General features: G+C 40.3%; 1 protein-coding gene across 5 annotated transcripts in view; it reads right to left on the bottom strand.

The window, feature by feature from the left end:
- Positions 1–13,151, bottom strand: part of ELMO1 (engulfment and cell motility 1) — a 311,991-nt gene that overhangs the window by 18,562 nt on the left and 280,278 nt on the right. For all 5 annotated transcript variants that reach the window (XM_048298919.1, XM_048298911.1, XM_048298938.1 and 2 more), the window contains 2 exons: positions 10,581–10,744; positions 4,801–4,913 (listed from right to left, as the gene is read on the bottom strand). In XM_048298919.1, coding sequence (XP_048154876.1) covers positions 4,801–4,913; positions 10,581–10,744 — 277 coding nt within the window. The remainder of the gene's footprint in view (positions 1–4,800; positions 4,914–10,580; positions 10,745–13,151) is intronic.

Genomic DNA, 13,151 nt, shown 5'->3' with positions numbered 1-13,151 from the left:
TGTGAACAAACAGCAGAGCACAGAACATTTTGCTGATGGGCTACAGAGTGCCTGGCCATTCACGCAGTGTGTTTCCAAGTGCATTAATGGCCAATGACTCATATGCCTTTAACAATACTATTCCAGGTAAACGACTGCTGTGGTTAGTACAGAAGTGCTCTATTGTTAGAATCTGAGGAGAAAATAGCTCAGATATGCATGGACAGAAGTCTTGAGAATATGTATTTTCTCCCAATACACTCTAGAAGCTTTTCATTCAAAGAAAAAACATCCTCACAGATTTAGCAACAGGAACCTGCTTTTAAATATATCTGTGAAAACATATGTATTTGTGTAGATTTTATATCTATATATGCATGAGGGCATATATTTTTTTTATTTTTCTTTCTTTCTTCTGTCTTTAATAAAATTGAATTGACATTTTCACTCCAACTAGTCAACTGCCCAGATTAAGCCAGGGAGCTCTCCAAATGACTGGCAAATAATTGACCTGTGGCATTGTTGGAGGCATATTTGGTTAACTGGTTCCTCTCAGAGACTCACGCTCACAGAGGTTTTTTGTGGGACTATGGAGAGTAGGAGGAAGTAGCAGTAGAAAAGAGTTTGGCAGAAAAAAGTCAAAGTGTGTGGTGGTGTTCAGAACTGCGAGTTACTTATCCTAGCAAGAGACAGAAAACCAGTCTTCACTTGGTTTTCTGTTTCAGTTTAAGCTTTCTCTTCCCAGGTTACTTCCATGGTGCCTTGTGGTTTTAATTTAATGGTGTGTATCACCAGGGTTTCCCTTCCTTCCAAAAATTACTGTTAGAGAAACGTCATCTTTGGCTGCAAAACCACTTCAATAACATACAATTTCTCTATAATCTTTATAAAGGTAAAAGGGGAATTTATTTCCAAGAGTGCACCCAGCAACGTATACTACAAATGTACTAGATGACAGCATCAGAAGCATCTATTATCCTCAATAAAATGCCTTTATCTGCTACTTAGCTCTACTGGAAATAATAACTACTGGGGGTGCAGAGTGCTTGGCAGGTTTTTGCTCTAGTCTTCTCCCTTTTCTTTTAGGAATTATCTAAGGAAGGAGAAAGCTGAAGCGGTCTCTCAGTAGATGTTCAGGGTCCAGGAACAAAGTGGGGATTTGCAGAGCCTGATGATCTGCTTTTGAGCTGTGATCAGAAGGATAGGCTAGATTTTGCTGTTTCATTTCCAACTGATTAAGATACTTAATGAAAACCCAGGAGTTAGTACTGCAGTTCTCCTATGAAAACCTTGCAAGGGAAAGGCCAGGTATTTTTCGGAAGTGCTAAGGATCCTGCTGGGACAACAATGGTATTTCTGAATTTCAGCTACAGAGAGATCCTGCTATGATAATCCTGTGCTGAAACACAAAAAGCAGAGATCTGAATACAGATACCTCACAGCCTAATCTTCAGCATCCCCCCAGTGAATCACCTGTTGGGACTGGAGGCTTTCCAATGCTACGTATATATGAAAGTGCTTAATCTCTTCTCAAAAGGCCATAAGAGGTTGTAAACTCCCTTCTAATTTTTTTTAAGTCAAATTTTTCAGCTTACTGTGGCTAACCATGTGTGTCCTACCACATGTTCAAACAATAATCTTAACAGAAGTTTGCTCTGGAGTCTTTATCATGGGCTAATGCCTGTTAATTATCTTTAAATGGGCAATTTAATGCTTTCAGCTTCTGTGTAGGGCACGTTCAGGTTCTTCTTGTACAATCTGCAGATTTGTGACATTTGTTTCAGGATTGTCTTAAGGGAACAAAAGAATCATAGGAAAGTACAAAAAGCATATACACACTTTAGTATAACCCCTACCTGATCATGCTACTCTTACAAGTAGGTTGCCACTTAACAGGCAAATCGTGATGCCTCAGAGCAGTACTCATTTCTGTTTCAGTTCCATGTCACCCTGGATGGACCGTGGCCAATTTTTTAGAGCCTTGGTAACTCTCCACGGCAAGTGAATTCTGTTGGAGCACCAGACAGGTGACAGGGCTCCTGAACCCCCTGAGGTTGTACAGGGCACTTGTACAGGCAGGTGGGTTGTGAGAGAGGAGATGGGGACGTGGGATGAAGCTAAAAGAAGATATGCTCAGAATTTGGGACTTCTATTATTTTTATCAGAACATTCAGAGGAATTATCTGAAAGATTGACTGTCATGATGTTTAGTATCACTAGCTAAACCTCAGGTCCTCCCTTCACTTTACTCCATCTTCTAATTCTTGACATCATGACAGCCCTGGTTTTACAGTTTGTTCTGCTTTGGGGTTCAGGAGACCCTGAAGGATAAATGGTGATTTCAAGAGAGCTTCTTTTGCTTTCTGTCAGCCGCCAGTATTTGCTATTTGGACTGTGTCAGGAACTGTACATGCCTAAAAAAGGATCCCAGTTGAACGGCTTATACGCCAAGCATGCTTCATTAAATTGCACAGTGTTAGGTCACAGAATCAGAGAATATGCTGAGTTGTTGGAAGACATCCACAAGGATCATCAGTCCAACTCCTGGTCCTGCACAGGACACCCCAAGAGTCACACCATGTGCCTGAGAGCATTGTCCAAAAACTTCTTGAACTCTGTCAGGCTTGGTGCTGTGACCACTTCCCTGGGGAGCCTGTTCCAGTGCCCAGCCACCCTCTGGGTGAGGAACCTCTTCCTAATATCCAACCTAAACCTCCTCTGAACTCAGCTTCAGGCCATTCCCTGAGGTCCTGTCACTGGTCACCACAGAGAAGAGATCGGTGTCTGCCCCTCTGCTTCCCCTCATAAGGAAGTTGCAGACTGCAACAAGATCTCCCCTCTGTCTCCTCTTCTCCAGGCTGAACAGATCAAGTGACCTCAGCCACTTCCCATACGGCTTCCCCTCAAGGCCCTCCACCATCCTCGTTGCCCTCCCCTTGGATGCTCTTTAATAGCTTCATGTTCTTTTTATATTGTGGCACCCAAACTACCCCCAGCACTCAAGGTGAGGCTGCCCCAGTGCAGAGCAGAGCGGGACAATCCCCTCCCTTGCCCGGCTGGCGATGCTGTGCCTGATGCACCCCAGGACACGGTTGGCTGTACTGAATTTAGTCCTGGTGGCCTCATGCATCATCATCCTCTATAATGGTTGTGTCTACTGCCTCCCTTCCTCCCTCCCAGATGGTAATATACCCTTCTGTTTCAGGGAATACAGGAAGTCTGTCACAGAGCACACACAACTCTTAAGGGCACGTGGGAACATGACCTCCTAAATGGGCTTCCATCTGCGAAAAACCATCTATTTCAGAGAAGATAACGTTCTTTGAGGCATGGTTGCATGTTATATTTGTTTCCAAAGAATCGTGAATTATTTCTGGCCCTGTACAAATATGACATCAAAGCAATTAATCTGGTGGCCTATAGAATTCACTCCAAGGCACAATAGGAAGCAACCCTCTCAACTGAGGACAAGAAATTACATTGATTTTAAAAAAAAAATATTTTTTTAACTTAACTGTGCTCATATAAGTTGAATGAATTTATACTCCCTAAGGCTCTTGATCCTATAAATCATGAGCTAACAACAATTTAAGATAAAATAAACAGTCTATCTTCCTCTTGGAGCTCAGCCATAAGAAGAATATTTGCTGCAAATCCTACTCTTTCCCCAGAATTTGAGTCATTTGGATTAAGGCTTTGAGAGGAATAAAATAAACAACCCTCACTACTGGCAGCCAAACTACACATTACTTTACCTACTTTCCCTCCATGAGTATGCTGATGAAGGAAAAACATGTATCATGCCTCTATCCAGTCTGTACAGAAATGCACAGTGGAATACTGATCATCCTTCTGTGCAGTGGGCTTCTTAGGTGTTTGCATGAATGACAGAGAGGTTATAAATAACCTCCCTACATTAAGGAAAACTGCCTCCTTGTTTCTAAGGAAGGAGGCATTGCAGGGATACTTCTCTCTGTGAAGAACGCACTTTTCCCCAATTAAACTGAAAGTCTCAAATATTGATCTTTATCAGTTCTTACTCCTAGCTTTTGTAATTTTCTAATTTGTTCTGTATTTACAGAGGAAAACAAATAGTAATCTGAGTCCTCACAAAATGAGCGGTTTAAAGCAAAATTTTTGGATACGACTTCTAATTAATCTGCTGAATTTACACTACGTCCCCATTATGTTATCTGGGGAAAGAAGCATGCCTCTCTGAGGAGAAAAGAACCATGGGGAGTTTTACGGTATAGAATGAACTATGAACCTTGCACTGAGCAATGACTCATAGAACGGGGAAAATAATCTTCTCATATCAATCAAGTATTCCTATGAAGGTACGCAAATTACTGATATTTGATATTTGAAATTACTTTCAAAAAGCATGTTTAAACACCACAGTATAATTATTGTATGTGGCAATATAAGACCAAACCAAAGGACAGGGGGAGGGATAAAGAATGAACTTGTTGCATACATAAAGGTAATCAAAGTCTGAGAGATTCAATTTCAAGTTTCAGGTGCTATTCCTGCAAAGATATTGCTTTGAGATGAACAAGAAGCCTGGACATTCAGGAGGAAATAAAAATACTCATTTCAGAATGTGACACTGCTGCCTGAGATTTTGTCAAAGGCTGGACTTGTTAGGGAAACAGGAAATCCTGAAAACCTGTAACTTGGAGATGCCTTCGGATGCCTCCCGGTAAAAATAGTCAAGATAGCACTAAAATCCAGGGTCCTGCCAGTGAAAATAGTATTCCTCAGCTCAACTTTTAGACCAAAGTGACAATATAAAGCCAGACTAGGGAGTCTGAGCTGTACCTTGTCGACGTCGACTGTTGAGTTTCCTAAAGCATGTGCCCTCCACAAGTCTATTGAGACGTTGCTGCTTGATCAGTTCTAAGATCTCTGGCTGAATCTTCTCCTTTAGTTCCCTTGGGAAGAGAGAAAGTAGGCACTTGTCAAATTCAATCAAAGATCATCCTCCTTCCTCTGAAACAGAGTCTCACAAGATGTTTCTGCAAGGCGTTTGAAGAGTACATCAGTCACAGACAAGACCAGGTCAGAATCTAGTCTGCCCCAGAAAAAAAACCCTTTTTCTTTAAACAAAGAATGGAACTCAATTTGTTGTAGACATCTCCCTGCTACAACATCAGTGTATGACTCAGGCAAGTTGCTTGTTTTTATATTACTTTACTCATTCTAAAAATAACACTTGTTATAATGCATCAACAAGATTTTTCTGCAGCAAATAATGCTCTTTCATCATAGGAGCCCTGTGAAGTTTATTTGAGGGTCTGTCACCTTTTGTTGCACAATCCTATGCCAGTATACTTCACTAGCACTGCTACTTAGGACAACACAAGAAGGCTAAAACATTTTGAAACAACAATAAAAAACAGGGAGCAATGCCAATGAGCTAAACTAATGATCAGCACTATATTCTTGTTCTCAATCTCGTATAATTTGATTACTTTATTATTATCAGAATTTGTGAAAGACTAACTCATGACTAGGGATCACTCAAGGCTCCAACTTCACTTTTGCCTAGGAGTGCAGAGACCCACAATACATCTAGAAATAATCTTATATCCTTCAGAAAATGCATTTCTCCATCTTACTTTGATAAGAGTTCAACATGTCAAGAACTAGGCAGAAAACATATGCACATAATATTTAAAGTTTAATTTCATACACCATCACATGGATTCACACATGTCTGAATTCATCAGTTATATCCTCACTTAGATTCATTAAGAATATATAAAAGACAGGTTTAAACATCAACTCGACAGCAAGCCTAGTAAGATTAAAAAAAAAAAAAACTGAATGTGTAGCAGATTTATAAAATACAAACTTTGTCAGAACCATAATTTTGCATTGCTGTGCAAATTGGGTAATACCAAAAATCATTCTGTCCGGCAGTATGTTCCAGCAATCATCATCAAAAGGAAGCTAAGCTGTGGTATCCCACAGAGACAACAAAAAATTTTCTCTTCTTGAAAACTTAGGAAGCCCATTCTCTGCTGATTTCCACACTCATTTGGATCCCGTGCCTTTGATCTGCCAGACCCCCACTGAAATCACCGCAAATCCTCTGCTAGAAAGATCAGGCCTTTAAAATAAAATGTCCTCTTTCCCCTAGGTGTCAACGAAATGATTGGGTGCATAACCCACTGCATATTTACAAGCTGTGAAAATCTAGCTGGTCAAAAATCAAGGAAGCATTGTAACTATAGAAACAGCCTATGTTTTGGAAATGTGTTATTAGTCCTTTAGGACTTGAATTTTCAAGCACTGTTGTTTTCTCATTAGGATCTAAGATATAAATATGTTGAATGGTTAAATACTGTGATTAAAAGAATTTTGTGCTTGAATAAATGTCTTGCCTTTACTGAGCTGATGACCTTCCCTATTCCTCAGGTACAACCTGAGAGCAGGGGCTGAGGACAACAGTGTTAAAACATAAGTGTGGATTACTCAGCAGTCCAGGCTGCTGACAATCTCCAGCTGGACTAATTTCAAACATTCAAGAGTGGTATAAACATCAGTCTGATATTTAGGTAGTTTAATTCAGAAATTGGATGGTTATCATTAAATAGGTGTTACAGATATCATAACATTGTATTTGTAAGACTACCAAAAAGCCAAAAATGAATGGGTCATCCAGCTCATTAACATCTGACTGTTTGCTTATAACATTCTGTCTTCTGGCCTCTAATGCCCCACCTGCCATTTACAAACCAGAGGAAGAAAAGGGTTTTTTTAACCAATCCAAAAAAACCCAGGTAATCCTCTCTAAAATACTTCACTGCCTAAGGGAGACTTTGCATGGGAGAAGTGGAGGTAAGAAAGAAGGGACCTCTTGCCTCTTTGGTTACGTTCTGAAGGCCCTCTGCACACATACAAGTATTTGCTCTCACAGTTGTGAAGCTCAGTGTGCTACTCTCTTCTGTTCCATGGTCCTTGAACTTGATCACAGAGAGGTTGTAGAGACAACCCATTACTCCATGGAGAAACAGTCTCTGGTAACTCTGGACCTAGTGAAAGCCCGTAAGACTGTCAAGCCTTTGCCATGGTCACTTCGTGTACTTACTGTCCTTAGCAGCTCATGCCAACACATGGTTAGGTTACTCTGACTTCTTGGTTCTCAGCCATTTTTCTGACATCATGACTCCAGATGTATTTCTGCAAGGTGATCCTGCCGCTCAGTGCTCCTCACTGTCAAGGTTTCTGTTCCACCTCTTGGAGGTGACAGAAATGGGTCAGAACAATCAAACCACAGCGCACAAACAAAAGATATGCTTCTTTGAAACTCTGTATTTCCTTCTGAAAGCCATCTGAAGGCAACAGAGTTCTGTTCCTGGCGATCAGTGTCTAAAGACAGGAGGGCTAGAAAAAAAATCTTTGCGCAAGAAATAGGTCCTCCTGCCCAATTTTAAAATCCATCAGGAACAATGAGCTAAAGGAAGATCATAAATGCAAATACATTTTGTGAATATTTATTTATTGTCCCTGAGATGACATTTGCTTAACAGTTTGTGCCTTGTGAAGAGAGAGAACAGACTAAGTCTAAGGAGACAGTGACTTTAAAAACTGCCATTAGTTTCCTACTGTGTTTCTGTCACATAAAAATGTAAAACATTAGTGTGCTGGTAAGACAGAAGGGTTGAGGGAAACACACATTAATATATATGATTGCTAATTTTGTGATCTCACTGGTCTTAACACGGGAGGCAATACTAACAACAGTTACTTGTTTTTAAAATACCTGAAAATCATTAGAAATTATTTTTAAGTTTTTCACATTTCACAAATTCTTCTTCATCACCAGTTAAAACTGTCTCCAGCTTTTACTTTTCCACCTTATAGTTAAGACTCACTCAATAGTGGTTTTCTTTCCAGGATGGGGCATTTTACAGACATTTAAATTATTAAAACACAATGGGAGAGTAATCCCAGAACTGGTTTCATGTGTTTTGTCCTTTTATCTTTCTGGCATATAGCTACGCTCCCTCTCCTGATCATGCATTCAGAGCAGGCAGTAGTGACTCTTTCTAATACTGTAGAGAAACATGTAAGATAAAAAGCAGAAAATCATCTAGACACGTTCCTCTTTTTCCCTGTACCTTGTTGGTTTTCACACAGATGTTACTTAGTAATGGCTCCCTAGCTGCCATTAACTCTCCTTTAACCAGCAAGTCCCTAATTAGATGCCAAATTTTTATCTAGCATTAACCCATCTCTGTTGCTATTTAATTTTTCAAGGAGATCTCTGGTCCTCTATAGGCCCACAGGATTCCTAGACAACTTCTGCAGCCATTCAAAATGAAACTGGGATACTTTATAATTCCATTATGGAATGGCAGTTTGGATGATCAGTAATGATCCCAAATCCCTGAATCTATTCTGAAGGACTTTTAATTTTTCCTAATCAAAAGCAGATATTGATAAGGTAGTACTTCATGTGATACAACAATGCTCATATAAAAGAAACAACTAATCCTAGGAAAACAAGGTTGCTGTAGTTACCAGGATCTAAGACAACATTTTCCAGTTTACATTCAAATCCAACTGAAGCCACTCTTATCCAGTAGCTTGAAAACTTAAAACTACAGTGCTTCATACAATGAATAGCAAAATAAAGACTTCTATCATGTTCAAGGCAGGAAAACCCATCCCCTGATTGCTGTATTCTCAAGCAGAATTAAACAAGGTCTGCTGATGTTACAGTCACCATTGTGCACAATCTTTTTTAGCATATCTGCAGGGCTTTAGAATATACAGCACAGGCACGACTGCTCTTTTCACTCACAGTCTCTTTCCCCACAATGGGGCCATGATTCTGTACTTCTATCAACTGTGCCATCTATGCAATTTGAGAGAGTTCAGTACAGGGAACCAAATCAAAGCGCAAAATGAAAGGACTTTCTTTTCAGAGTCAAGAACAAGTGATCATGGATGTAATCAAAATGCAAATGCATGGAGTTAAATCTCTGAAAATGCAGTTGTGATTGCTTAAACACCTTATTGATTTACTTAGCCTTTATAGCCTTTAGGCTTAGCCTTTGTCCTGAATTTGAAATGATTCTCTGGTAACACCACAGTTGCTTTGAACTATTTGTGTTGGCTGTTTCACTTGCTCCATGATGGGGAAGAAGACTCTGCACTGTGGCAGCAACTAGCCAGAGTGACACTGGAAATGACGAGCTTGCACAAGGCATTGGCAAGTCTTTCAATGCTAGGTGATGGTGCAAGAGAATATAAATAATTGACCTCTATCATACTTAAACTGTTGACTCATAGGGAAAGCAGGGAAGATGAGAAGCTTTGGTGACAAGCTTTGCAGTTCTGAGCAGCTTTGAACTGCTAAATGTTGCAGGGGATTTGCAGGGGCTTTCTGAGCAGTGTAATGATGCAAAACTAACTGGAACCATTTGTAGATTTTTAATTGATGCATTACTATGAGTGACATCAGTTCTAATTGGGCATTAGGTCGTATTTTCTAATGGAAACATAAAACACTGGAAACATAAAAGAAGCATTCCCCCTTTGATCCACATTGGTATGGTTAAAATTTAGTCTGTAATTCTACTTAGTTTATGCTTCCACTGTTGCCCTGCTGCCCCTGGAGGAATTTGTCCCAAGAGCTTGTACTTAGATATCTGCATCTGTTAGAAACAAATCAAAATTAATATCCTGCTTCTGAATCCTGAAATGCTCTGGCCCAAATCAGTTTCTATACTTTTGCCTTGGAAAAGGAGATTTAGAGTATCATGAGCCATTCCATTTGCAACACAGTCAGGATTTAATGATATTTCAGCTGATGCTTCTGAGTCCTCACCATTTCTCTGCTGATCTCAAAAGGTTCCTGCTATTCTCAGAGCATCATTTGTGCAGCACAGAGTCTGCATCTGTCCTGTGCCACCAGCTCAGCCACAAGCCCAGACTTGGTCCAGAGCCAGGTGCGGCCCCCATTTTTATACAACAGAACAAAGAGTATTCTGAGAAATGAGAAGGAGCTATGGAGGCAATATTAGCCTTTCATACTTTGCAGTAAACAACAAGCAAAGGACTGGCTAGCTGCCAGAATGTTGCTATTTACAAATAAGTAAATGACTGTTTGTCATTAACACCAATTTATAATGTTATAAACAAAGACAACTCTTTTGGAAAGTCAGTGTGTATTGGCTCTTCTTTTTCTGGGCTTCTCCCTATCTTGCTCAGAGAGGCCTTGAACAGAAGACAAAGTTGTGATGTTTGATTAGTTAGATCTTTTCTTTGAAAGCCACTTCCAGCACCAAAATCAGGCTCACAATCATGCAGAGCTAGGAAATGGTGAAGCACTGTTTCATATAAATAAGCCATGTGAAATCCTGCTGGGATTTGCCAAATCTGGTTTCACTGAACTCAAGGAAAAAGTTACGATTCCCAGCAGTAGAAAATATGATGTACTTTAAGCAGATGCCTCACTACTGCTTTTGAGCACAGCTCCCTGGACAGCTTTTCTCCCTGGGATTCCCCAGAAGAGCTCACAACTGTCATTCGCCCTTGTTAACCCTTCCATGAAAAAAAGAGTGGGGAGAGAAGACAATACTTACAGAATTGGACGAGACTGGAAATCTTCCTGGTTCATTCTTTCAGACTGGCGTATTTTCAGTATTTCTGTGTAACTGAGATTCTGAAGTTTGCTCTTGAATTGATCCAGAGAGCTAGGCTTGGTAGTGAGTGCTCTCATTATCTGTTCTTTCACTACCTGCATTACCTGCAGGTGACAAGGAAAGAAAAAGAAGCTGTGTTAACACTTTCTGTGTTTTTGTTTCAAACTTATTTTGGGTCACACTAAGGTTTCTAGGTATAGAAGATGGTATATGTGGTCTCTGGACAACTTTTTAGCAACATAACCAGAAAATAAGCCAACTTGTGACATGGCATCAGAGACTACATCGAAAGCTCATCTGCTCTGTGACAAAACTGGGGCTTTTTTGAGGGTGGTGGGGAGCTGCTAACTGGCCCATTGCTTCCTTTTATTCCTTACACCCAGAGGCAACGGGCACACCCTGGAACACAGGAGGTTCCTGCTAAACACCAAGAAACAGTTTTTCACTGTGAGGGTGACCAAGCACTTGCACAGGTTGCCCAGGGAGGTGATGGATTCTCCATCCTTGGAGATACTCAGAAACTGTCTGGACATGGTCCTAGGCAACTGGCTCTGTGTGGCCCTGCTTGAGGGAAGGCTGACCAGATGACTTCCAGGGGTTCCTTCCAACCTCAACCACTCTGAGATTCCGTGAGAGCCTTACGCTGCAGGCACGTTATGGCCATACACAGTGAAGGAAAGAGAACTCTCTAACAGAGACCATTAGTCAGGGGAAAGAGATCACTTTGCCAAGGATATTACAGGATTGCTTTTGAATAAATGCCATAAACAATGCAAACCAAAAAATGAGAATGAAGGATGGCTAGGCAACAGCCATCTAATCTGCATAATAATTATTTTTTCAGGAGAAAACTGCTGAGACACAGTTAACTAAGGAGAATTGCTTGGATCTAGTTCAGATAAATACATATGAGAGATTACTCTCTCTCTCCATAATCCTAGACTCATTTTCTTGTTGATGGTGAAAGTCACACACTTAGAAATATTTATCTGATGTTGTGCTTAAATGGGCTGAAAGAACAATTTATCATACTTAGAAAGGTCCATCTCACCCAAATGCCAGAGGTAAAATCCAGCAGGAAATGGTAGCAGCCCCCGGTATCAAAATGGTAATGCCAGAAAGCAACAGTTACACAAACAGAGGGCAAAGCTTTTTCTGTGCTGTTAATTTTCCTGTATTCTTTCATCTTCAATACATGTCTTAAAACAGAAACCCAGCCCCTCAAAGGTTCCCTAATAATTCCAAAGCCTCCTCTTTTCATATAAATATTAAATTGTTTCACATGGTTGCCTTAGTCTTCTAACTCATTGCCTGTACTGTTTTCTATTTTTGCTTCCTGAGACATTAACTTCTTTCTCAGATGTGATCTAAGCACTCATTTTAGCTGTGTTCAGCAGGTGAAACTAAGCAACTAAAGAACTGAAGAATAACTTAACTGGTCTACCAGTGAGAATTAGCTACTTCCATATTGAAACATGAACTCCTGAATGGCACCTGACTGCTTAGAGGAATTAACACCTCCTTGCCTGCACTCACAGTGCACTCAACTAGTCCACACCAGTCCAATCATGAAACGTGCTGCCACACCACAGAAATGACAAACCACCGCAAAATCCAAACACCCTGAATGCTGATGGATCATGCCCAACAAGGTAAGTGGCATAATCCTACTGATTTCACTGGGTCTTGGTTTAACAACTAAAAGGGCTTAGGAAATGTAATGAAGGATATGTTCACAAAGGAAACATCCTCAAAGGAATAGCAGGAAAGAGTGAAACAGATAATTCCAGTGCCAAGTTGGATGTTTAAAAATTTGTTCTGACTTCCTCTTTCTGCCTTCTTGACAATGACTACCTATCACTGCTAATTAATTTTAAGCCCTATGTTATATATTTATATATTATTCATTAGGACTAATTATTATTAATTACCAGGAATGGAGAAGAGGGGGGAAACTGCAAACTCACCTACTGAAAATGTATTCAGCTATTGGTACCACCTAACACTACTGCTTGGGCTCCCAGTGAACTGGGCGTTTACCCCTGACATTGAGCTGCTGGCATCACTTCTGTATTCTCAGGCCTGCTGAGAAGTTGTGCCAGACTACTTTGTTAATGTAGTTTTACAGGCAGCCTGCAGCCATCATTCCTGCAGTATCATGCAGAAGCAGCATGCAAAACCAGGCAGCTTAGCTGAAACACACAACTCTCACAGCTGCTCATGGGATCAGACATCCTGCCCGTTAGAAAGCAACAAATTACTGCAATTTTGAACAGCCAAGCATAGTATAACTGCTAAACTAACCATGTAACAACTATCACTACCATATCACCTTGATTTTTCAACACTAAACCAGATTTGCAAGTAAATATTGCGCTGCAATTACTTATGCCTGCATGTAATTTTGGTTTCATGAGTTCATTCCAATATCTATACAGATCTGATTTTTTGTTGCTTACATATAGATTTAGTTTCCTAAATTCAGGCACTCACAATAGGGAAGCTGTCTCT

The sequence above is a fragment of the Corvus hawaiiensis genome, chromosome 1 (assembly GCF_020740725.1).
Source record: "Corvus hawaiiensis isolate bCorHaw1 chromosome 1, bCorHaw1.pri.cur, whole genome shotgun sequence".
NCBI classification, from domain to species: Eukaryota; Metazoa; Chordata; class Aves; order Passeriformes; family Corvidae; genus Corvus; species Corvus hawaiiensis.
This window is presented reverse-complemented; position numbering and strand designations above follow the sequence as displayed.